Below are 26,431 nucleotides of genomic sequence, written 5' to 3'. Positions count from 1 at the left end.
CAGCATCTTCAAGAGCAGAATCTCCTTTTCCATAATCTGTCTTCTTTCGTTCTCTGCTTCCTGCTGGGACTTGTTACCAAACTGGGGGTCCTGTGCAAGAAGGTTTGGTTATTATAGGGGAGTGGAGCCAAGCATAATGGGAAGGCTAAAAGATTAGAAAATTGGGGCCCGATCCGCCTACAACCCCCGATTTCAACCCTGTGGTCCCAGGAACCTTGAAGAAAGGGAGTTAACCGAAGGTAGGTTTACCATAACTCCTCTTATTGTTGCCCCCTACAGCACTTTCCATTATCCTTTGTCCCCTTGCTGCTACAGTTGCCTGAACTGTCGTCTGCCGTACTAGCCTCTAATATGCTGTGCCTGCACTGTCTAATAGCTGGGACTGTCAGTAATGGTTTTTGGCTGATGTGTTGTCTCTACATAGAGCTATCAATAATACAAAAGATAGATCACCATTCTCCATGTTTTGTAACATGGAAATATGGTGACTGGGTTTTGTTTAGCCCTAGTCGTCATCTAGAATACACATGTTTATAGCAGTAGCCTGGTATTGTCCTTTAACTGACTCATCTGGGCCACCAACATTGAAGATGCAGAATATTGCTGACTTTCTAGATTTTGAGAAGACCTATTCCCTGTATGTTTTCAGTCCTGTTGCCATGAAAGAAATGTTTAAGACACCTTTTTGGGATCAAAAATACACACACAGAACACCGCAGCACAATAGAAAAACCGGTGAGTCATATTGTTCATTCAGTCTTCGCATATAAAAGAAACAAAAATGGTTTTATGGCCAAAATATAATTACAAAACCATGTTTCTTTCAGAGATCTGTGATAGTTTATTTTGCACACCCAAGTTGATCAGGGTAAGTTTGTGTCAACATTTTTAGTTTTATTTATTTTCCTTGTGTATCTTTTTTAATTTTTTAAATAATTACATGGGACACAATAGGTCTATGTAAGCTGGTCAGCATGAAGGATAAATGCATGTACACATGCTGAAAAATGACCTGATAACGTGAACACGTGCCTGCTGCATACAGCCACGAGCCTCTCTGTTTTAAAGGCCGCACTCACCGTTTCCGCCTTGCTTTTTAGAAACAGCGAGTTGGAAACGGTCAGTTGAATACTGAGGGCGTGCTATGACGGCGCGCAATTGCATTGCTTGCCGTCATAGCTCACCTGATCTGCAGTGAATACACTCCTCTGTGATCTGTGGACCGAGCAGAACATTTCTTGCAGCCTTTTTAACCATGGAGATTGTCAGAAGATTTAATAATGGTGACCTTTTTGTTTTTATAATGTTTTTTTTTTATTATAGAACTGGACAAATATTACAATTATTTGTTTAGTTTTTTATTTTAAGTTAGAAATTATACATATAAACCTCTCAACAAAGAAGAGCAAAGTTAGCATAAAATATAAATGGGATTGCTACACACGTCAACAAGACCTTTTTATATTTTTTTATGTCCTTTTTTTGTAATATGAGTCTTGAGGCATGAGCAGTTCAAGTCGTTTTCATTATTATATCCCCCTTTTTTTTTGTCAAGAGCCAAACTCCAAAAAGTATTTCTGAGAGTCTTGGGGCAGAAGCAGATTCAGATATATCCTGGACAAGTTCCTTAGCTACACCACCATCTCCAACAGTGATAATCGGTAAGTAATTAGAGATAGGTGGCCAACCTTCTTCTGGGGAGCTACTGGATCTGCAGGGATGGGGTACACGGCTGTGTGTCTCTGAATGATGGGTAGAGCTGGCTGGGTCAGACATTCCAAGCTACTGTGTGTTGGGCAAACACATGCCAAGTCCACACAATGCACAAATAAAATTATTTTAAAATACACAAAAGCGACGCATGTAATAAAGGATTCCCAGTGTCCCCGTCCTGTTATATTGAAATTGGGCTGAAATTAGGCTCTGGTTTCCAATTTTCTGTGTTTGGAGACATGCAAATAAGCTTGTGGTCATACTGAGCTTTTTTTTCTTGGCTTTAGTTTGTATATATGTGGGTATATGTAGATATAAAAAAATATCTTGGTGATGTGATCCTTTTAGTAGGATAGACTGCACATGAATATAGAGAGACTAGGATTGGTTACACATGGGCCAATCCTGACGCCCGCTTAAGTGACTCAATCTGTTTGTCATTTGGCCACACTCAAAGTAGGCCAAATGTGATGAGATCCAGCGATTCACAGCATGGGTCCAGCTTTGTCCAAATACCATCGCATTACATACAGTGACTGCACACAGGTCTATAGCCGCCCCTTTCCACCCTGTTTGTGTTAGCTTGGTGCCTGACATTGTGGCACATACAGTGGCCAGAGGTAAATGTACTGCTTCATAGACATTACACATACACACATTTCTGCGCATTTGTACACGCTGGGAGCGTGCAAACACTGCACAAAATCTGTTCTGTTCTGCACGCTTCCTGCCTTGCGAGCAGGGGGTGAAGAGGGGTGTGGGGTGCTGGCCTGGACCATTGGCATATGTGAACACATGCTAATGAATTCGGGGCACGGGCAGCGGACATAATCGGATGTCAGCTGCCTGCCCAGTTCTCTGGAATTCTACATGCATATGTTCGAGTGGTCTGGACCACCATTACATTTGCGTGGAGGTACCCACTGGCATGCGAATGGATGTTAATGCGAAACATCCATTCCCATGCCGGGCGAACAAACCCATAGTGCAATATCTCTGCCCTTTACTACCTACCTTGTCCTCTGCGGACGGGTTATATGTAGTATGAATTATACACTTTCTGAACTCATGGAAGTTCTTTCTTTGTAGCCCAGGCTAATTGTGAGGCTCCTAGAATGAGGACCTTCGATAAGAGCGATGCAGTGGTAAGTTGCCTTCTGGGGCTCCCTGGCTGCCTCTCTCCTTCCCTTACTGACCTGTTTTGGTGCTGCTTTACCTCTTATTGCTAATCTGCACCATGCAGAGGCCCTACAAAATTTATAGGAGTCTCCTGCAAGAAGAATGTGGTTATGGATGCAGGGTCTGATATTTACATTTGCCTAATCTGTGATCTTCTTTTGAGGATGTTGAAAATATTTGCAGCTTTTCTATCGTTTCCTTTTTGCATTTTGCTTGCAATGATCTTCCTAGTTTTAAGTCTCCCTTTTTAAACAAGATGGTGGTGAAACATTGCATGCACGGTAATCCTAGCTGTGTTTGTTAGATTGTGCAGAGTCTCTTCTCCAAGCTGGATAATGCAGTGCAGACCTCTGTAGCTCCACCACCGGATGCAATGGTCGACAATAACAGACATACAAACATGTTTGGTGAGTACTTGGGCAGGTAGTGGGGATGTAATTGTAATGCTTTACTTACGTTGTTTATTAGTGTTTGCCTCAGCATATCTTGTGTGTGTTACAAGTTGCTATGCAGCTCTCTCTAAAGTTTGCACTTCGGCTCCCGCATCCAGTAGTTCGGCGATAGCCGGGTCTTGGCACAGTCTTAGGTGGTCGCCTAGCAACCAGGAGTGGACGTCGAATATTTGCAAAGGGCGACGGGTATCGTTTTCTGCCCAGCAACCAGGACGCTGGAGGACAGTGGCATCTCTGGTTGCTTAGTGATCATAGTAGTGCGGCTACGTTCTGTGCTTCACCTGCCTGATCGTAGCAATTAATAACCGATCTCCTTTTGGGCTGTTTTTTAAATCCCTGTCTGGCCAACTCTACCATGCCAGTTATAGTTTGTGTCTTCATACTTATATCTGGTCCTGACCCATAGGATTACTTTATCTTCCCACGGGAGTACTCTGTCGAGTTGTGTACTGTTTGCGAAATCTGAAACGGTACTGCACCACAACCTGGTCCTGTCTGCCAAAGCCTAATTCCGACATGGGGCCAGATGCACTAAACTTGGAGAGTGATAAACAGCCAGCCAATCAGCTCCTACCTGCCATGTCACAGACTGTGTTTGAAAAATGTCAGGCAGGAGCTGATTAGTTGGTTTTTTTCTCTCTCTACATTTGAACACTTTTGAAGCTTAGTGCATCTGGCCCCTCCCCACCCCTGTCCATGGCGGCGAATGCATTCCTTGCCATGCACACAGGGGGCAATCCATTCGCAATCACTCATCATTAAATGGATTTACCCCTGTTCGCAGCCGTAGAGTAAGTCTGGACTTACTCAGCGCTGTGATGGCTGTGACATCAGCAGCCCTCCTTCCCAATGGCCAAGCGCCTCCTGTGTTTTCCGGGGCACTCCCAGAAAACACTAGAGTTCCACCAACAAATGGTCGCCTGCTGTCAATCACCTTGCAAGCGGCCAATGATCGTAAGCCATCACAGGCTTTGTTCGCAGGGGGACCCCAATCCTGTGCACTGCATACAGTTGGTCTCAGACCCATAAGATTGGCAAAAACAAAAATAATTCAATTTGCTACTACCTCTCAAAAATTATGGAATGTGTGTTGTGCAAAAACGGTAATAGGCTCAACGCGGATGATAAAAAACCTCAGCATTGGAGGGGGATTAATTATCAATGAAAGTGAATAACTGAAGTTAGCTAGAAAAGCAGATCAAAGTATCACTAAGAAAATAACGCTGCCTTGTAGTAAAAAATAATGCAATGTGCTAAACCTCAACATTGTGTGTTTTTGTCTTTATCCTGTTACAGCTGATGAAAATGATAATTGTGCAGTAAAAGCTGCTGATTCCACAAATGCACAACAAGAGAAAACTGTTCGGAATGCAGTCCAGAGTGAAGATGGTCGCCAAGGAGTTGGAACTATGATCGAAGGAATGGAGGACGTCTTGTCAATCTTCTTTAGTAATAAACGGAGGAAAGTAAAAATTGATCAGCGAGTTAAGAGAAGAAATAGAACAGAATGTCACGCACGCCAAAGCAGCGCTCTAGTGCTAGAAAACATTGAGGAGGAAAATGTATTACTAACATTGGAGAATCCACTTGGGTTAGAAAACCACAAATACAGCAAGTGTGGTCAAGGCAGCGAGCACGATGGACATCAGAAAACCTCTACTAGAGATTTGTCTTCATCGTATGACTGGTCTCCACTTAACCTACCTGACTTTAGTACTACACAGGAGCAGAACCTACCTATTGAAACAGTGTGTTGTGGTCATGCAATAAATCCAGCATGCACCAATTCACAACCACAAAGGGATGACTACACATCCGGTGCATATAGTACTGGAACTATTGTCTCCAACATACATGGTCAAGAAAAGTGCATTTTAGACCCTTCTCCAACCACGCAGCATGAAAAAGATCCTGATGGAAATACAAGTGACGTTCACAATCTAGATGGGCCTATGTCAGTTGATCGGTCATCATCCATTGCAGCGAGGGACAATCTTTGGAACCGTAGTGATACAGCCAACCACAATACTAAAACTGTGCTTTCTACATTAAAAAGACAAACAAAGTTTCTATACAACTTAAACAGTAATCTACATTGTGAAGACAGTGCATGTGTAAAGGGAATGGATGGGACCCTGTGCCATGAACCTTCAAGCAGTTCTGGAAGACTTGATGGCCAAACCAGGGGAAGTCATAGTAGGTGACATTTATTCATATATCCCATCAATGTTCTCAAGCAAAAATAAAAAATATCGTTATTGATCATTATATAGGAAACTTTTTGCCAGGAATTGACATGCTGTTATAACACTTTTGGAAGATGAGTAGAATTTATAGGACCATCTCTCAGGGACAAGGGTTCATCCTTTGATACTTATGCGTGTGCTTTTGCTATTTTCCTGATAACTTAGGGTTCTTAGGTGGCTGGTTATTATCATATACTAATGAGATTAATCATTTCCATGCAGCTTATGTGCCCAGAATTCATGTGCACCAAACTTCCTGTTTGTAATAAGTGAATACTACATATGGCGTTGCTCAATGTACAGTAAAACCTAGCTTTTATAATATGTCCTTTTAGCAAAGACTGCTCCTTCCCATACCCTGCCTCCCCCGGCCTCAGTTTTTTCTTGGTGCCTGGAGAACAAGTCACCGAGGAGGGCTCTCCAGAGCCCTTTTTAAGCGTTAAGGCTTTTTTTTTAAATTTTATTATTTTATTTTACTTTCACTTTCTACAAGCCGGCGGTGCAAGCTCAGGCTCCCGCATGGCTGCCTCCTGGACTGTGCTGGCGCGCTGACCTACATGGTCAGGCCCACCAGTGCCCTGCAGCACATCGGGGCAGACAACGTCACAGCAGTTAAGGTCAGTGGGTCCCCAGTGCGCCGCTCGCCGCTGACCGTTAACGTGTCTGGCACGGCAGCGAGAAGGGCGGCGGCGGGGTTAGTTCCCGGTTAGGCGGTGATGTCACCGGAGGGGGGATGGGGGGCATCCTCCGGTGGCCCTGGCAGTCACGCACTGCTTCAGCAGCGCCCCGCTAGACCACCAGGGCTGACTGGGCGGCCATTAACGAGCCCCTGCGTGGTTCCAGGAGAGGGTGGGCCAGGTTCCCAGCTCCCGCCCTCACCCCTCAGCAACGGGGTCTTCCATAGGCCCACCCGTGCTGAGGGATCACTACTCTACACTCCCTCCTCAGCTCTGGGCGCCATTACACGCTGTTGGAACAGGGAGAAGTGCACCCCAGGTGGTCCTGCTCCCATTGGCTCTGCCAGTCCGGGCTCAGGTTTGCCAGCACAGTTACCACACTATTTTAGTGTGAGCAACTGGTTTATGTGCCTTGCTCTCCCCTTTACTCTTTCTGTCAGTAAACAGACAGTGTCAGGCCATATACAGCACAGTGGGCAGTTTGTGTGTGCACTGTACCTGATTACTGCTGTGCCTAATGGGTATGTGGAAGCATGTCTTCCAGGAATTCCAGGGCCGTGCCCTCCAGGGGATGGTTCAGCTCCTAAGCTGCCAGCATATACTTGCACTAAATGCAAGGAAAATTTTTCATCCTGTGAACGGGGCCATGTGGGGGTATGTGACTGCTGTGCCGCTGAGGACTCACAGCCGGGGTCCTCTGGGTTGGTCCCAACAACCGCACCTGGCTGGACGGCCTCCCTCTCCTCTGCCATGAGGGAGCTGGCGTTGCAGTTGGCAGGGGCTAGGGCCGCTTTGCAGCCCCTGCCACCACGGCTCCTGCTGCGGATCCACCTTCGGCGGTCTCCCAGCAGCAGCAGCCAGAACCAGCCAGGGTCTGGTCCAAGTTTCCAGTTTCCTGCAGTCCTTGCTGGCTCCCTCTGCTAAGCACAGGCGATGCCACGAGGCCCTCCTTTGACCTGCATCCTCTGATGATTCAGACCACGAGTCTGACGGGGAGGTCGTGGAAGTGGACACGAAAGGAGGGAGAATCCAACCAGAATGATCGCATGACACAGGCCCGTGTAGATGCTCTCATTAAGGCTGTCCACTCTTCTTTTAAGATTAAGGATGACCAGCCAACGGCGGAGGGAACTCCTCTCTTCAAGTTGAAGAAGGTGCCCACTGTCTACCCACCTTCTTCACAGCTCAACGACAAGAGGCATGGTCCCATCCGAACAAGAAATTTCCGGTGTCCAATCACCTTACTATGGTGTACCCGTTTGAGCAAGTGGATCATCTCAAATGGAGTCTTCTCCACAGGTGAACGCACATGTGGCCCGGTTAGTTAAGTCCACCACACTCCCGATTCCTACTGTGACGTCCCTTAAGGACCCCACCGATAGAAAATTGGAACATCTGCTTAAAATCATTTTTTCCAATGCAGGGATCGCAGCTCAACCAGCTATGGCCTCTGTTTGGGTGGCTTGGGTCATTTCGGACTGGGCCACAGAGTTGCTGCAACACATCAACTCTGGCACTCGCCGGTCCGACTTGGTCAGATATGTAGACTTTATTCAAGAGGCATCCGCGTATTTGGGAGAGGCGGCCTGGGACTCTATGGCGTTGTATTCCCGCATCTCGGCATCTTCCATGGTGGCACGTTGGTTGCTCTACTACACAAAGTTTTCAAGTGGAAACCCTATAGCGCTCTTAACACAAAAAAAAAAAAATACAACAGTGCAATAAAATACAATGTATTATCATTGTATTTTATTGCACTGTATATCCATTTTATTGTAATTTTATAATGTGCCATTTATACCCAATCTTGATCACCTATCCCCTTTTTTTGCGTTGACACGCATAAATAAGCACCTTGCACTTTAAAGCCTAGAGCGCTGGAACGCACAGGTCATTTGTAAGCACCTAGCGCACCATTATGATGCGCTACATTATCGGGTGCCTGGAACGCGGAAGCGGGGGCTGTGGAACGCACAGCATCCCGTTCCACCCACTAATACGCCGCATGCCTCTATTGAGCGCTGCGGCGCTCTATGATGACGCGCAATAGTTCGTCCGCACGTCTGGGCTGTTTGACACGCGGAAGTGAGTGCAATGGAACGCACTTTACTTCCGGTATCGCGTCTTACACATTTTTACCCATGCTTTTATCTCATCATTTTTAAAGATATGTGATCACGAATTGGTTCATCTGTCAAGCGCTAAGGCGCCATTATTGTATATATGTGTCTTTGTGCAATTATGTATAGTTTAAAAATTGTATTAAACACAGGAACAGGAAGTCTTTCTACTTCCTGTACTTTGGGTATATAAACCCCATGTTAGCCATACCTCTGTACACTTGAAAAAGATCCCAGAGCGGATCGAAACGCGTTGTGTGATCAGAGGAAGGTGATTGCTGTTTTGACTGCTGCCATCCAGTTTGGACCTTGGTTGAAGACTCTGCCTGGCGGACTATCCGGAAGATCCCCCAGGTTGTAGAATTCCATACTTCACCATTCCTTCCTTTCACTTGGCAGTCACAGTGATCACCCTGTTTTTATTTCATTTTACTTTGTATGTTATGTACTTCTGGATGTGGAAGACATTAAAGTTTTTATGATCCATATACCGAGTGGTCTTAAAGATACCTTGATGTGAACGTCATAGCCTTTTATTCAGTGAGTTGGGGTACGCATCCCGTTGGTTATACCGTCTCATCCACCTCATTTAAAGATACCTTTATGTGTGAATACTACATCCACACAGTGTGAGTTGGGGTACGCAAATAAAAGATACCTTGATGTGTTTAACTATCACATCTTTGATGTGAGTTTTGGTACGCTCATCTACATATTCCATTCATTGGTGGAGGAAAAACAGCTGCACAGAATCCCACCTATCTGCACGGGTGTATCAACCCATTCATTGTATGGACACTTTATTAATCACATGATCCCTCTGTTTCCATTGTTTTGCATGAATATCAACAATGAAAAACTGATTACCCGGATCTTCTGCTCCATCCATCTGTCCCATAAGATCCTAAAAGGGAAGTACTGTGTATTTTTTTTTTTTTTGTGTTAAGAGCGCTATAGGATTTCCACTTGAAAACTTTGTGTAGTAGATGTGTTGTTGGAGGAGTGGTGTCTCCTCATCAAGTGTTTGAAACCTAGTAGCAGCTGCGCCCAAGGGTGATCCAACTATTTTTCTTTCTACGTTGGGTGCTCTGGCTCTGTACCTGGAATGCAGACCCCGAGTCCAAAAAGGCCCTTGAGGCTTTCCCCTTCTCGGGGGAAGTTCTCTTTGGTCTCGAAGTGGACAAGATCGTCTCCACGGTTGCCACCTCAAAGACTGCCTTCTTACCTTCGGCTCCCCCGAAGGCTCACGCGCCTACCTTTCGATCCTTCCGTCCGCAAGGAAAGGCCAGAGGCCAACCTAAGGCAAAGGCTCCCCTGGCTTCCAAGCGGGGTTACTTCTCCCGTGGCCGCCATTCTTGGTTCGGCCGCCATCAGGCTCCAAAGCAGCCTGAAAAGCCAGCCGCATGACTCTCCAAAGCAGCCTGAAAAGCCAGCCGCATGACTCTCCGCCCACAGTCCCCAATGAGGTGGAGGCCTGTCTGCTAACATACCACTCAGTGTGACAACTACCTCCAACTCCTGGGTGACGACTATCATCACCCAGGGGTACACCTTGGCTTTTTCGGGAACATCTGCCATTCTGTTTCTTCACGACTGGACTCCCTGCGGCCCCGGACAAGGCCCTAGCCCTGTGACAGGCAATTCAGCCCTTTCTCAGGACGGGTGTGGTAGTGCCTGTCCCCACTCTACAGAGGGGCAGGGGGTTCTATTCGAACCTCTTCCTGGTTCAAAAGCCGGACTGGTCTTTTCTACCCATCTTGAACCTGAAGAACCTCAACATCTTTCTTTGGGTTCCCCGGTTCAGAATGGAGTCCTTGCGCTCCATTCTTCAAGTGCTCAAACCAGGGGACTTTAGGGTTTCCCTCGACATTTGGGACACTTATCTTCATATCCTTATCAGGGAGGACCATCAGAAATACCTTCGGTTTGCAGTCGGGGACAAGCACTACCAGTTTTGAGCTCTTCTGTTCGGACTCTCCACTGCACCCAGAGTCTTCACCAAGGTGATGGCCATGATGGCAGCCACCCTTTGACTCCAGGGCGGTGCATTGTTCTGCCATACCTGGGTGATCTGCTAAAGTGTCTCCGGACACTTTATCTTGCCGTCTGCAGTTGACGGTTCAAATCCCATGGGTGGATCATCAATTGGAAAAAATCTTTCCTGGTTCCGGACCAGTCCATGATTCACTTGGGTGCACGTCTGGACTCACTGACTCAGAGGGTCTACCTGCCACAGGAGAAAGTGTCCGCATTGAGAATGCTCTTACAGGATTTCCTTCATCATCGGGGGGTCTCCCTTCACCTTTGGATGCGAGTACTGGGCAAGATGGTGTCTTGCTTTAAGATGGTGGAGTGGGCCCAATTCCATTTGCACCCTCCACAGATGGAAATCCTCCACAGATGGGATCGATCAACCGAAGCCCTCAGGTCAAAACCTTTGTTCTTCCCCAACAGGTACGCGCCTCCTTGACTTGGTGGCTCCACTCTTGGACTCTAACAAGGGGACGCCCGTTTGCAATTCTACACTGGCTTCTCACAATGGACGCCAGTCTGAGAGGCTGAGACGGTCATTCATTTTAGGGATGTTGGTCAAAGGAGGAAGCGAGCCTTACCATCAATGTTCTAGAATTTTTTGCGCTCTTCGACAAGCACACTACATCGTTCAGGGACAGGCGGTCAAAGTACAATGACACGGCAGTGGCTTACGTCAACCACCAAGGAGGCACTCGGAGCAGAGGGGCCATGAAGGAAGTCACCCGAACCTTAACTTGGGCGCAAAGTCACCTTCTGGCTCTCTCGGTGGTCTACGTACCAGGCGTAGAATATTGGGAAGCCAATTTTCTCAGCCGCCAGGACATTCAGGCGGGATAGTGGATGCTTCACCCGGAGGTCTTCAGTTTACTGGTTGTCTGCTGGGGCCCTCCCCAGATCGACTTGATGGCCTCACGTCTGAATCGTCAAATCCACTGCTTCGGCTCCCGCACCAGGGATCCAGGCGCTTTCCTAATAGACGCCACATCAGCCCCTTGGACGTTTCAAAAAAAAAATATTTTTCCTCCGGTGCCTCTGCTACCTCGGTTCCTCCGGCGCCTCAAGTAGGAGTCTCTGGTGGCTATTGTTGTAGCTTCCAATTGGCCGAGGAGGCCGTGGTTCTCGGATCTACAGGGTCTGTCCATAGCACCCGCATGGCCCCTACCCCTGCGCCCAGACCTTCTCACACAGGGTCTCTGTTGCCACCTGGATCTGTATAGACTGTCTTTGACAGCCTGGCTCTTAAGACCCGGATCTTGAGGGTTTCTCCACGAGTGTGGTTCGCACCATGATTGCGGCCCGCAAACCTTCATCGGCCCGCGTTTATTACCGGGTGTGGCGGGTTTTCCACCGTTGATCTGCAGAAAAGGGTTTCCTGCCGGGTGATTTCTGCTCATCTCGGATCTTGGCTTTTCTGCAGGAGGGCATGGACCAGGGACTCTGCCTAGCTTCTCTTAAGGTCCAGTTTTCGGCTTGGTCAGTTCTTTTTCAACGGAGTTTGGCCAAATGTATGGCCATCCAGACTTTCCTCTGGGGGGTTCTCCATTTGCAAACCCCGTTTGTTCTCCCGGTGCTTCCCTGGGACCTGACCTTGGTGCTACGGGCTCTTCAAAATGTGGATTTATGTTGGCTCTCTTGTAAAACCTTCTTTTTACTGGCGGTTGCCTCGGCCCGTAGGGTCTCGGATTTGGCGGCCCTGTCTCATGTCTCACCTTGTCTGGCATTCCATAGTGACAGGGCGGTGCTTCGCACAAGACTGGATCACTTACCTAAAGTGGTCACCCGGTTTCATTTAAACCAGGAAATCGCGTTACCGGCTTTTTCTCCTGAGGAGTACTCCCGGACCTGTGCTCTCTGGACGTGGTCAGAGCGCTGAAGATCTATGTGGAACGTACCAGCTCATTCCGCAAGACGGATTCCCTTTTCGTTTTGTACCATGCTGTTAAGCGGGGCTGGCCCTCATCTAAGCAATCTCTGGCCCGATGGGCCAGAGATTGCTTACCATTTGGCAGGCCTACGTGTTGGCTAAGAAACCAGTGCATTCTTCCCTTAGGGCCCACTCGGTACGCTCGGTGGGGCCTTCCTGGGCGGCTGGTTGGGGTGCCTCGGCAGAGCATTTGTGCTGTGCCGCCACCTGGTCCTCCATTCACACCTTCATCAAATTTTACCATTTTGACACTTTCGCTTCGCCTGACTCTGCTTTCGGGCATAGTGTCCTTTCTGCAGCTCAGGGGCGTTCCCTCCTGTGAGGGGACAGCTTTGGGACATCCCATTGTGCCAGTGACCACTATGGAATGTGATCAAAAACTGGATTTTTGTCTTACCTGTAAAATCCTTTTTGCGAAGTCCATGGTGGTCACTGGCCGCCCGCCCTTACGCACCTGGCTGTTTAGGGTCGGACACTCCTTTTCTCTACTTCCTGATCTCCCTGAGGCTAGCTTGGTACAAACTGAGGCCGGGGGGGGGGGGGGGGGGGCAGGGTATGGGAAGGAGGAGCCCCTGGGATGCACTGTAAAAGTCTTAACCTCTTGGTGCCCTGTGTCGCTGGAGCTCCACCCATACCTATCGTGCCAGTGACCACCATGGACTTCACAAAAAGGATTTTACAGGTAAAACAAACCCCCCCCCCCTTTTATTTTTTAAATATAGCTCACTCCAGCACATACTTAACCAGCCTTTCTAAGCATAAGTATACCAAACTGTACTGGTCCATGCCCTTGTATTCTGGTTAGTAGTCAGATGACTCTGGCCAGGTGGAAAATTCTGCTCCAGATGACTCCCAGATTCAGGTTCATGTTGACGCATTGATCAAAGCTGTCAAGTCCATTCTCCTGATAAAAGATTCTGACTTGGCTTCGATGTCCCTCTCTTTTAGTTTAAAAGGAGTCGGTGGCTGCTGTCTTTACCTCCTCTGTTTATCTAGAGCAGGCCTGGCCAACCTGTGGCTCTCCAGATGTTGTGAAACTACAAATCCCAGCATGCCTTGGCACAGTTTTAACACTACCTTATAGCAAAACTGTGGCAAGGCATGATGGGATTTGTAGTTTCACAACATCTGGAGAGCCACAGGTTGGCCAGGCCTGATCTAGAGGATTTCCAAGCGGAAGGTTGGGTGCATCTCCACAAGCTCTTTCTAGTTTCCAAGTGCATATCGACATTTTACCCTCTTCCAGCGTTACCGTTTTAGCTCAATCTATGAGGTTTTGCCCAGTCCTGTGCTCGATATTCCCGTGGTTACTTCCAAGACTGACTTTGCCCATCTCCATCTACTAAGTATAGAGATTTTCCTCTTCATTCATTTCCTCTGCAGGGCAAAGCCACCGGTTAGTCTTATTCCAGATCCCATAGTTTCACCTTTAATGGATTGAAGTCCAGAATTATCCTGGTCAAAATGCCTCCCTGTTACCAAGCCAACTGATAAGCCTCCAGCATGACGTGGTAGGCTTCCACCTGAGACCACCTCCTGTTTTTTTCTAGTCTCCTGGATGATGAGCTCTTCCAACGCCTGGGTAAAGAAAGTCATGTCCCAAGGTTACTCCTTAACTTTTAGGGAGTGTCCTCCAGCTCACTTTGCCACTAATTTCTCGTGGAGCTCAGGAAAGCAGTTGCCTTAAGGGAAGTTCTATCTCTTCTATTGTCTCAGTCCCCCTTCTTAGAGAGGCACCAAGTTTCGAATGGTCTCTTCATTTCACCATCCTTTTGATGGAAGTGCAGAATTCCTTCGATATCCAGGATACCTACTTGCATATTGCTCTTTGGAACAATCACTAGCACTACTTCAGATTTGCAGTTCGGGTTTTTCCATGGCTCCACATGTTTTCACTGACGTCATGGTGGTAATGACAGCAGATCTCAGCTGCAAGTCCACATTGTACTACATTTTCATTACCTAGATCTTTTGGCCCAATTTTCAGATATCCTTCAGGACCACCTCCACCTAATTATGAATCTCCTCCAGTCCTAGGGTGGGTGAACAATTTGTGAAAATAAACCATTACTTTGCCTCAGGAGATCCTACACTTGGGAGCCTTACTGGGTTCCAGAGTTCAGGAAAGGTTTATTCCCAGGGACAAGCTGCTCTTTACAGACCAAACGTGCACCTATCTTCGTTAGAGGAATTGGTCACTGTATTCTTTCAACTCCAATATGTTAGAATAGGCCCAGTTTCTTTCCTGACCTTTTAGAGATGGAACTATGAGGGGAACTTTCTAAGGGCAAGTGGTCTTTACGCCCAGACATGTTTCTTTTGCGGATCCTTTGCAGTGGTCATCCAGACATCAACATGATAGCCTTCTAGCACAGTCAAAACAGCTTTGCTATTGCTTCCACACCAGAGATCTGGTGGTCCTTCTCTCCAATTTCCAGGATACCATAGTTTCTCCTCAAACTGAAGTTGGAGGGTGGCATTGTGATTTCCATTACTCCAGATTGGCTCCATAGGACTTTTCCTGATTTTCTGGGTCTCTCCATTAAAGCTTCATGTTGCCTCCCTTCTGTTACTGGAACGTGCAGAGTCTTATGCAGTGAGACTTCAATATTAAGCCTTCTATAATTTCTCCGGTGGCTCTGTGGGACTTGTCCTTAAAGCTCTGAGCCCTTCGGTCTTCTATTGAACCATGGGCACGGTAGACTCTTGTTGGCTTAAAAAGGAGACTTTTCCTGCTCACCATTGCTTTGGCTTTAGTCTCTGACTTGAGCACATTATCTCATCTCTCTCCCTTTTCTTATTTCATCCTGATTGGGCTGCTTTCATATCAACTAAGAAATTATTTTTCCATTCAGGTACCATATTATTTTCCGGGGCAGTCTTCCTTAGGCATGATATCTACTTGGAAAGGACACAGAACTTTTGCACATATGATTCCCGTTGGCTTTTGCAGTTTTCACAAGCAGGGCTGGCCAGCTACCAAACAGAATTTAGCATGCTGCCTTCATCTGCCTATCCACCAGGCCTACTCATTGGCTAGTCTATCTACACCTGCCTCGGGTCGGTGGGACCTTCTTTGACCGCCTCTAAGGAACAGCTTTGTAAGGCACTAAAGTGGTCCTACATTTATAAGTTTTACTGATTTGACACCCTTTGCCTCCCACTTATCCTGGTTTCAGTCATAGGGTTCTCAGCGTAGCACAGGAGCATGTAAGAGAAAAGGGGATTCTCTTACATGTAAAATCCTTTTCTCTGAGTCCATCGGAGACAGTGGGTGTCTCCCGAACGCCCCAGGTTGGTGGGGTTCTGTTTCTGCTCATGTTCCCCTCTCGGCAGCAAAATGTGAATGGGTGTGTGCCGGTTTTTCTTCTCCTTTCCTTTGCCTCCATGGACTTGTTGACCTAACTGGACCTCTAGACCACATAATTGCCAGATTAGAAATTTGCATTGATGAGCCAGTGTACCTAATAAAATGGCCACTGAGTGTAGATCCCACTGTTACTATGAAACCACTTACTAGCCAGTTATCATGCTGCATTGCTTGCCATATGACCCAGCTCCATCAATCACTGCTAACATGGTCAGAGGTGGGGCTCTAACCTTTTATTTACAACACTTTATATAAATTATGAGATTGCCACATATGAAGCTGCTTCTTGTTTTTGTCAATGTTTGCATTTATTCATACTGTAATATGTTTTTTTTGAATGTCTTTTTTTTTTTTTTTTTAATAGACGCATTGGACATGGAGAATACAACATGTGCACATAGCCAGCCAGAAGTACAACTAATTAGAATGGAAAATAGCGAAGATAATGTTTTCGTCCGAGAAATGGATATCTTGGATATAAATCAACGGGATACAGCAACAACCTGTGATAATACACAGAGTGTGAAGTTAGGCGTAACAACCACTGTTGGTGGCCTTGCTGGGAAGCTGCCAGTGGCAGAATCCCTTAGCATCTCAACTGAATCCCATAGCATCTTGTGTGATAATACAGTGCATCCTGCTAATGCTGCACACAACTGGACCAATGAAAGTGTTCTATATTCAGATGTGACTGGAAATCTGGATATAAATCATGACTCAAAAAGAAGACCTCAAAACTCCAGCTGTAGAGGTGGTGCCTCAAAATGCACAGAACAAGCCAAAAGCTCTGAACTAAGCATTTCAAAAACAGATTTTGTTTCTGCTGATCCTTTGCATAATAAAAATATTCAGGAATTACATAGTTCGGAGGAAAATAAAAAAGGAGAACCCCTATGTACAGAAGATTCATCTTCGAGTCTTTTACATCCTCGTGAACACACTGCTTTGGATAGTAAAGACTTTTTAGAGGTTACAGTTGGTCTTTATGATCCTGTTTCAGCAATGATGTTTAAGGGCTTTAAAACTGCATCGCATAAGGAAATAGTAATCACAGAGGGTAAAATTGCTGCTGGAAGTCTCATATTTAAAGATCTTGATAACACTGATCAAAACCCATTTGAGGGATGCAAAGCAAAATCATTTGATCCACTCCCTAAGCCAGACAATGTGAAGCCTAACCAGGATGAAACCGCAAACAGAACAGAAATAAAAATTTCAAAAAATGTGGGCAAGATGCCATATGGGGAAGTAAAAAAGGAAAACCAAAAATTTAATATTGCACGTTCATCTATACCGTCTTACTTACCAAAGGGTGAGACGAAATCGTCTATAAATGACCAAAGTAAGATTTTGCCATCTGAAACTTTTCGAAGCATCAGGAAAAATCCAGCCAGTAATATGAACTGTACTCCAGCGGAGAGAAACCAGATAAACTTGCTCGGTGTAACCACTAAAATGCAGGATCATTTCTATGACATCTTAACTGAAAGCCAAAAAGCTGAAGTCCACGAACTCTCTTCTATCCTAGAGAATGCGGACAGTCAGTTTGACTTTACCCAAGTTAAGAAGGTGAATCTACGGGTATTAAATGGAGACCTACAAAGTCCAAAAGAGAGCATTAGTGAATCTCAAAAGCTCAATAATTCAGATGTTTGGAAAGATGTTGACTTCAATGATAGCTTTGCAACTGAAGGAGAAAATGTAGAAAACAATGCTTCTATTGTCACCTTGACTTCTGAAAGTAACCATGACACTGGCACGCATGCTTGTGATTCGATGGATACTAATGTGGCACCAAGCTCCTCACTCGAGCAAATTAAAGGAAAATGTGCAGGATTCAGCTTGGCAAGTGGTAAATCAATTAGTGTTGCTGATGAAGGTTTGGCCAAAGCTACAAAGCTATTCAGCGATCTAGGTGACCTCTCTCTGTTGTCCAATCACCTGCCACAAGATAGCAGAAGAAGACCAGAGCCGAATTGTACATCTGTTTTTGCTAGTAAAGATTACAGTGCTGACACACACATTAACGGAATATCACAAAGAATAAGCCCTGGTGCTGTACAATACTGTCCAGAAATCAAGGACCAGGGTTTAATTCACAATGAGCATTCGGTTAGGGAACAATCGCGTTTCAAAGAGTATAATCCACCTGAGATGCAGAACGGTGACTTAGGTGCTGCGGGTGAAAATAGCAGTTGCTCAGCACTAGGAGTAGCGTGTGTACCCAATTGTGATACTGTATCCAGTGGTTGTGGAAAACTTACTTCAGCTGAAAGTGTTTCAGCACCGCCAATTGGGTTTGCTACGGGCAGAGGAAAGCTCATTAATATTAATAAAGCCTCATTAGAGAAAGCAAGATCTTTGTTTAATGATATATTCGAGCCATGTGACAAAGGTGATTCGACTATAGCATGTACCATTGACAAAAAGGGGGCAAGTGTATCAGCTATTGACTGGCCTCCTGTTGGCTTTAGTACAGCAAGTGATAAAGATGCATTAGCTTCTAATGATTCTCCACAGAAAGAAAGGGAAATGTTTAGAAACAGGCCCATAGAAGAAGTGAATAAAAATGCAGGTTTGCTTCAGGGAAATATTTCTATCCCAAAGATGGCATTTTTTAGCACGGCTGGGGGTAAACCCGTACAGCTCTCTGATGAGTCTCTGAAGAGAGCACGGGAAATGTTTGCTGAAATAGATGACAATAAGGTGGTGCAGGATCTACAGAAAAATTCTATGCAAGGAATGAAAAAAGACGTTGAGATTCCACTGGGATTCTGTACAGCAAATAGTAACACTGTAGCAGTCTCTCCGAATAATCTTCAGGTCACTGCTGACCCAAGTACTGAAGGCATATCTGGTGAACCCCCTTTAGGAAATATAGCCGTTAAAGAAGCGGTTGGCATGTTAGGCGTGCCCAAGTTAAACATTCCGTCCTCAAAAATAACTTCTTTTAACACTGCAGGTGGTAAACCTGTTCATCTGTCACACAAGTCATTGAAAAAAGCTCGGGAAATGTTTGCTGACCTGGATGATAGCCACGTGCAAGGTGAGGAAAAACATGGCTCTTCAGTCATGCAAAGTAGAGAAGGGAAAAGCAAATACAGCTTTGTGAATTCCACTAGCCTGCAGTATGAACAAAAAACTCCTATGCAAATGGTAGAACCTACAATTGACCTGCCTCCAGTAGGTTTCAGTACAGCAAGTGGCAAAACTGTAGCAGTCTCTCACGAGTCGCTAAAGAAATCAAGACTGATGTTTGCGGATTCTGGTGATACTGATGCAGAGGTGGCTGAACCTTTGTCCCCTCATGTTAAATCTGGAAATGCAGACAAAGAATGCGGTGGTGTTTTGGACACCAAAAAGAGAACTGAAACTAGCATAACTGAAGTTAACCAAGAAAAACTAGCACTGAATCGGGCCACTGCTGGCCCTTGTTCTGCAGTACTGCATAGTGTATCGTCACCAAATATACCTAATAAGGGGGTAAATAAGGTATGTTTGCAACGTCAAGAGATTCCCATCTCAAAGATGGCCTGTTTTACTACTGCAAATGGGAAACCTGTCCATGTGTCAGATGAGGCTTTGAAAAAAGCTCTAGAGATGTATGATGAGATAGATGGTTTACAGGTAGCCGGACAGCAACCCAATGCAACGGTCTGCCCAGGTTCCATAGTCAAGCAGCATGGCAATAGTAAGATAAAGACTAACTCCCTATGTAACAGCAACCAGAAAGAGGTCAAGAAACGTACTGTGCTAGCACAAGGGGCATCTGTTGGCTTGCCTTCCGCCTTTAGTACAGCGAGTGGGAAGACTGTAGCAGTCTCTGCAGATTCTCTCCACAAAGCAAAGCTGATGTTTATGGATACAGATGAGGCAGCAGATACGGAAAGTAGAACTTTGAATAAAGAGCATGGGAGCATCTTGGCACTAGATACAAATCGGGTCAAGGAAATGGATATTAACAGATGTCTGTCTGGGAAACACAGCACAATAGTTAGTCATAATGCTGCAGTGGCCGATTTGAAAAACGACTCTGGAATACAAGTGCCGGAAAATGATTCCTTACCCAGGTTGCCATGTTTTAGCACTGCAGGTGGTAGGTCTGTGACCACTTCAGAAGAGTCGTTGAAGAAAGCTCGGGAGATGTTTTGTGAAATAGATATCTTCTCCTCGCAGCTTGACCAACATGAAGGCACTCTGGATAACCATTCAAAAAAGAAGCCAGTAGGAGAGCGGGTGCATAAAACGCCAGAAATAAAATATTTACCAGGTGCAGCTACTAAAACTTCATTGGGATTCAGCACTGCCGGTGGGAAACAGGTGTCTGTTTCAGAAAGTTCGCTGCAGAAGGTTAAAGGTTTATTTGACAAAATCAATGCTATTGAAAGTTTACAGGAAAACTTGGGTACAAATCATGATTCTACACAAACTAATGTTCTTACACCTATTTCTAACAAACCTGAGCATATTGCAGCCTCCATTATCAAAATCAACACCTCTCCCAATGACATGCTTAATCCTAGATTTTGTGATAGTGTTGGAACAAAGTCAGGTGGCCCTTGTGAAGTCCAAATTAATAATAATCCACTCCCAATGCTTGGAAGACACTCCACACCCTTTTATGGTGCTGGGACGAGTCTTCCAAAGAAGCTGAAATCAAATTTGTATTTTAAGTCATCGCAAACACCCGAAAATGATTTTGAATTGGAAGCGGCAGAAAGTGCTAAAGCATTTATGGACGATGAAGATCTGACTGATGCCGAAATAAGGACAGAGAAATTGTTTATGAGTCCAGATAAGGCTCCAAATATTAGAAATGGAAAAAGATTAAGACCGGATGAAGGAATGTCACGTGGTAGGTTAATTTTTTACAATATTTAATAATGGCTGATGTTTACATTTTCAAAGGTGTATTTGTCATAGTTTTGGGGTTTTATTTTTTTCATTACACTGACTGCTTTTTGGTGTGTATCCTACAGTATATCCTTATTTTTTATGCTGTCATCTGAAGAATGAGTACATATCTACCTAAGAAGGAATTCAACGAGGCGCAGTAGCTTACTGGGGACTAAATGATTCTCTCTGATTTATTCAATTAGCCCTGAAGTCAGCCTGATGCCAGAAATAAATCCCTGATTACCCTGTTTTCACAATCACAACAGTGTTTGAACTTATCATGGTTTCTATGGGGGTATTCAACTATTACCAGAATTTTTGTCCATTTTTTTAGGACTTTTCAGTTTCGTACTGGTCGAAGAATGTCATGGCTGAAAACCAAATACTTTGTGGTCAAATTAGTGTCGCATTTTCGGCTAGCCCCCCCCCCCCCCCCCTTCCCCCCCCAAAAAAAACAATTAAACTTCATTGAATAGACCTCTTTGGTGGGAATTCAGTTGTACATGATAGATCGCATGGCATGTCCTACTTTTGAGCTTTAATTGGATTGCATAGAAAATAAAATTGTGGTAAAGTACCATTTTTTAGAAGCCAAAAAATGATTGGGGCTAATGAAATAATCCCTTCCCTCGGCTTTTCACCATACCTTTAAGTACAACATTAATGGCTTAATTCTAGCAGTAAAAGTTCTTGGAATCCGACATTTTACACCATGTTGTGAGTCCAGACCACCTACATGCAGTTATTGGATTTACTTCAGCAAGGCACCTTGTGCTGATTTGGCATCAAGTGGTTCTGCATTTCCCTTAGAGCAGTGGTTCTCAAACTGTGGGTCCCGACTTTCTCAGTATGGGGTCGCGATTCCATGTTGCTGACCATCAGGCTGATGACTTTTCTAATCTAAGTCAGTGATTCAAGGAGTCTGATAAATCTGTTGAATTGTCTGTTATTTTAGAACACTCACATAATTTTGTGCCTTCACAATGCTGCCATGTATGTAGCATACATGTCTGCTGACTACACATGTGACGTGATGACCTTCTGCAGTAACTTGCTGGGGTCCTGTCATTATTTCTATTGTCTAATGGGGTCCCAGAGCAAAATAGTTTGAGTACCCCTGCCTTAGAGCAAATAGCAGCAGATTCAGATATTAACTAACTGGTGTGCAATATTTATAAGTAAGTCATTTTTGCATTGCCCAAATGATACTTCTATCGCCATTAATATGTACATGAACAAAAAATAGTGCTGAGTACAGCTATTAATCCTAAATAAAATACAATGATGTTGAGGTATCTTTGATGGGAAAATTTATAATGATGAATTGGTGTTGATGCCACTTTCATGTTTCCACCTGCAGGAGAACCTCCAATCAAACGGCAGCTTTTACCTGAGTTTGACAGATCATTAGAAAATGAATCCACCTTGACTTTGAAGCCTTTGACCAGCAGTCCTGGTATGTCTTGTTTGTGTTCATCCTATATGAATTTATGACTTTCCTATGTTAAAATATACAAAGTTCCACCTTCACGTGGGAAATGTAATAGAGAGATCACTTTTATTGTAATTAAAACATAACAATTTTGAATAGCAAACGACTTATTTGTATATAGATGACTTAATTGGTAAAGTTGTGGGGATTCATTTTAAAGGACACACATCTTTCCTAAAACTGTCAGGCCATGCTAATAATTACATCTATAGAGAAACTGGAGAACTATGGGCTGCAAGTGAGAAGATGTCAGAATATGGCTGTATAATACACAACAGCATATTAGGGGAAAATTCACTAGTGCAATGGTTCTCAGACTTTCTTGAATCACAGCACCCTAGAGGGGATACGGTCATTGGATCACCACCAAGTAGGTCGACATGAAGTAAGGTTGACATGGGCCATTAGGTCGACAGTTTTTTTTGTTAGTTTTTTTTTTTAGTTTTTAAGCAGAAAGGTGGTATTTCATGCCCTACCATCCACTAGGGTGTGGTGGGGAGAATAAAATAGTGTGCCGAGCGTAGAGGGGCACCGTGCCCAAGCATGGCGACCGCAGCGATACGGTTTAGTGTTTATGTATCAACATAAACACTAAAACTGTGTCAACATAAGGGTAACATTTTTTTTAAATAATAATTAAAAAACTGTTGACTTTTTCACTGTCGACCTTACCCATGTCGGCCTAGACTCAAGTTGACCTTCCTGCATGTCGACCTAATGACCCTGTCGACCTTACCCATGTCGCCTTATTGGCCCTGTCGACTTAACCCATGTCGACCTAGACTCAAGGCGACCTTCCTGCATATCGACCTAATGGTGTCGACCTAATGACTGTCTTGCAACTTGCTGGAGACCAACTGATCCACACCCCCCCTAGAGTATCTGACCCTTTTTTCAAGGCACCTAGTCGAAAAGTTTCTTATTAATAAATTAAAAAGAGATCTATGGAATGGGGTACATTGGGGATGCGGTCAATTTCCTGTCGGTCGGAATCCCGGCGTTCAAAATCCCGACGCCGGAATCCCGAAACTTTCTACCTCCGTAGGTGTCCATGACACCCATAGAGGGAGAATAAATTAGAGTAAATAGGTAAAGGTAATTAGGTATTAAAAAGACGGGCTGAATTGGTGCCGTTTTTTGGGGGGGGATAGCCGAAAAAAACTACACATAATTGAATACCCCTATAAATGTTCTATGCTCTTATATTTTTTCATTCCTTCTGCCCTTCTACTAGGTAATCTTAAGGACAGACGAAGGTTTTTGTACAATGTTTCCTTACAGCCATTATCGTGTGATCCTACAAGGTAAGAAACTTTGATTAACAATCTGTAGCTTCAACATTGTACAAACCCACCACTGTTACAAAGGATACGTACCATATGAAAGTGGAAATCCATTAAATGATAACATTGGATGAGCATTAACAACATGGGAAGAACGAGAAAAAAATATTGGTTTTGCATTTCTTTTTTGTCTGGCAAGTAGTATGGGTGGTACAGTGGTTAGCATTGTTGCCTCAGTGTGACTCTTGAATCCATTATATGTGGAGGTAACATTAGGGGTTTATTTTCTCCAAATTTTTTTCCATTTTACCATTAAATTTTTATTGTGATTTGTTTCAATGAAATAACAGGGGGGTACAGAAAGGAGGGGTGGGGGCAGGGGGCATGATGTAATAAATTGTAATGGTCTCGCATATAGCATCAGATCAGAATAAGACATAGATAGTACAGTCTGCATCCAATTAAACAAACAAAAAAAAAATCGCTAAACAAAATAGCCCTAATCTACTCGGAGCATAGTATAGATAAATCAGGAGGGCTGCGGTGTATCGTCGAGTGTCCTGACTTTTCTATATAAAGAGACCAACCAAGCCATTTCATAATGCGTCGGCAGTCTCGTAAATAAAATGGTTGTGCACCTTATTTCGGATGGACTCTATAGACGGTAGTGTCTCCGATTTCCATAATTTAGCAACACTAGCCTTGGTAGCTATAAGGACATGGCCCAGAATATACCGGTTTGCCGCTGAGAGTTGTATTGGGAAAACATGGAGAAGCGCAAGAGCTGGGTCAGGGGAAATGGGATGGTTTGATATTGAGCTCATCAATTGAAATACTTCTCCCCAGAAAATGTCGCAGGCATGGGCACGCCCAAAATATGTGGAAAATGTCCCTGATGTTACCGCATTTCCTCCAGCAGGAGTTAGAGGACGATGGGCAAATCTTGTGTTACCTGGCTGGGGTGAAGTAGGCCCTGTGCATAAGCTTGAGGAACAACGAGAAATCTTGAAACAGGATCTATAGATTTTCTCCCAGTCATCCTCATTGAAAGATTTATTCAAGTCTTTCTCCCATAGGGATTGAGATTTCAGTTTAGACCTTTTATCGGTGGAGAGTAAGTGGGAGTACCACCACGATATGCCACCTTTTATGTGAATAGTCGCTCACCCTAGTTTTAATAAAAGCGGGGAAAGTAGGCTTTTTAGTAGGTATAGTTAGGTGTGATTGTAACCAACTCCTTATTTGTAAATAGATGAAGTCTTGTTTGGGGATATTAAAATTGTTTTGTAAATAATTAAAGGATACAAAATTATCCCCAACATATAGTGCTCCCACTGAATTTATACCCTGGTTGATCCACCTATTTAACGGCAAATTAGGGATTAAAGATTTCAGAGCTTTAAGTGATAAAAGGGGAGCCGGTAGGTCTATCTTTTCTAGAGAGGCCGTCATTTTATACCAGGCATCCATGGTAGCTTTGATGGATTTGCAGATGGCTGAGGCTTTCCTCGTTTCAGTTAGTGGGAGCCATAACAGGTCTGCGATAGGTGTGGGGTGGGAATATATACTCTCTAACAGTACCCATGGTTTAGGGTCCCTTAGATCGAACCGATCCCTTGCCTGGTTTAGCGCACAAGAGGAGTAATATAATTCAATATCCGGATAAGCTACATCCCCTTCGGTTTTAGACCGAATTAGTATCTTCTTTGCAATTGTAGGTTTAGCCCCTCTCCAAAATATATTTAGTCAATAGTTGATTCAATTTGTTAAACCGTTTTTTTGGGGGGGATCTTGGGATTGAGTGAAATAGATAAATCAATTTCGGTAAGAGGACCGTTTTAGCCGCAGCCTCTCTCCCCAGCCACGATACATTGTGCATCATCCAGTCCCCAGTCAGCTCCGCAAAGGCCCTCAACAAGGGGTTATAGTTACATTCAAAAAGGTGATGTTCTGACGCCAGATTAATTCCTAGATATTTCATTAGATATCTCATTGAACGGGTTTGCCACGAATAACTGTATTTTGCTTTTAATCTAGTGACAACCTCAGAGGGGGAGCCCCAGGGGAATAGCCTCCGTCTTACTAGTATTTAATTTATAGAATGAGTATTCAGCGTAATCCTGGAGCACCGTGTGAAGAGCAGGCAAAGACTCTTCAGGATCTAAAATACTCAAAAGGACATCATCGGCGAAGAGGCTGATTTTATGAGATGAATTACCAATAACCGGGCCTTTTGATAGAGTCGTTACATCTAATGTGTTCAGCTAGAGGCTCCACCGCCAAAGCAAAGATCAGGGGAGATAGCGGGCATCCCTGGCGGGTACCGTTAGAGATTTTGAAACTTGATGAAGTACATCCATTCATGGACACCCTAGCAGAGGGACAGGAGTAGAGAGCTAGGATTGAATCCAGTATCCGGCCATTGAAACCAAATTTTTCTAAGGCCGCTTGCATAAATCCCCAGTGAAGCCTATCAAAGGCCTTCTTGGCATCCAATGATAGAACTAAAAGGGGGATTTTCTGTGACGTGCAAATTTCGATAACACCCAACACCCTACGTGTATCCGTGGCATGTCTGTTAAAAACAAACCAAACGTGGTAATTTTTAATGAGGGCAGGAAGTAATGGGCTTATACGATTAGCAACTAATTTGGCATACAATTTCAAATCAGAATTGAGAAGCGCAATAGGTCAATAGTTTTGGACTCTGTCTTAGGGATAGTGATGATACGGGATTCTAACATTTCAGAGGGGAAACATTTTGCCAATGAGGCCTCGTTGAATACTTTGAGTAGGACCGGTGACAGTTTGGGCTTTGAAAGTTTTGTAAAAATTGGATGTGAACCCATCCGGTCCAGGGGCTTTGTCAGATGGTAAGGAGTCAATACCGGTTTGGACCTCTTCTAGTGACCAGGGTGTTTGGACCTCTTCTAGCAACCAGGGTGCATTAAGGGACAGACAGGACTCCGGGGACAACTCAGGAAGGTTGATTTTATTCAAAAAGCTTTCGATCTTTTCATAAAGGAGTTGGCAAGTGGATGGGTC

The 26,431-nt window shown here is 44.7% G+C and overlaps 1 protein-coding gene across 1 annotated transcript in view; it reads left to right on the top strand.

The window, feature by feature from the left end:
- BRCA2 (BRCA2 DNA repair associated) overlaps nt 1-26,431 on the top strand; it is a 64,769-nt gene that overhangs the window by 10,465 nt on the left and 27,873 nt on the right. The window contains exons 4-12 of the mRNA XM_083169810.1: nt 650-735; nt 828-868; nt 1,556-1,661; nt 2,803-2,858; nt 3,197-3,299; nt 4,641-5,540; nt 16,080-20,570; nt 21,972-22,067; nt 23,338-23,407. Coding sequence (XP_083025936.1) covers nt 650-735; nt 828-868; nt 1,556-1,661; nt 2,803-2,858; nt 3,197-3,299; nt 4,641-5,540; nt 16,080-20,570; nt 21,972-22,067; nt 23,338-23,407 — 5,949 coding nt within the window. The remainder of the gene's footprint in view (nt 1-649; nt 736-827; nt 869-1,555; nt 1,662-2,802; nt 2,859-3,196; nt 3,300-4,640; nt 5,541-16,079; nt 20,571-21,971; nt 22,068-23,337; nt 23,408-26,431) is intronic.

The sequence above is a fragment of the Crinia signifera genome, chromosome 2 (assembly GCF_055691185.1).
Source record: "Crinia signifera chromosome 2, ASM5569118v1, whole genome shotgun sequence".
In the NCBI taxonomy this organism is placed as follows: Eukaryota; Metazoa; Chordata; class Amphibia; order Anura; family Myobatrachidae; genus Crinia; species Crinia signifera.
The sequence above is the reverse complement of the archived record's forward strand: the minus strand, read 5'-3'. Positions and strand labels throughout refer to the sequence as shown.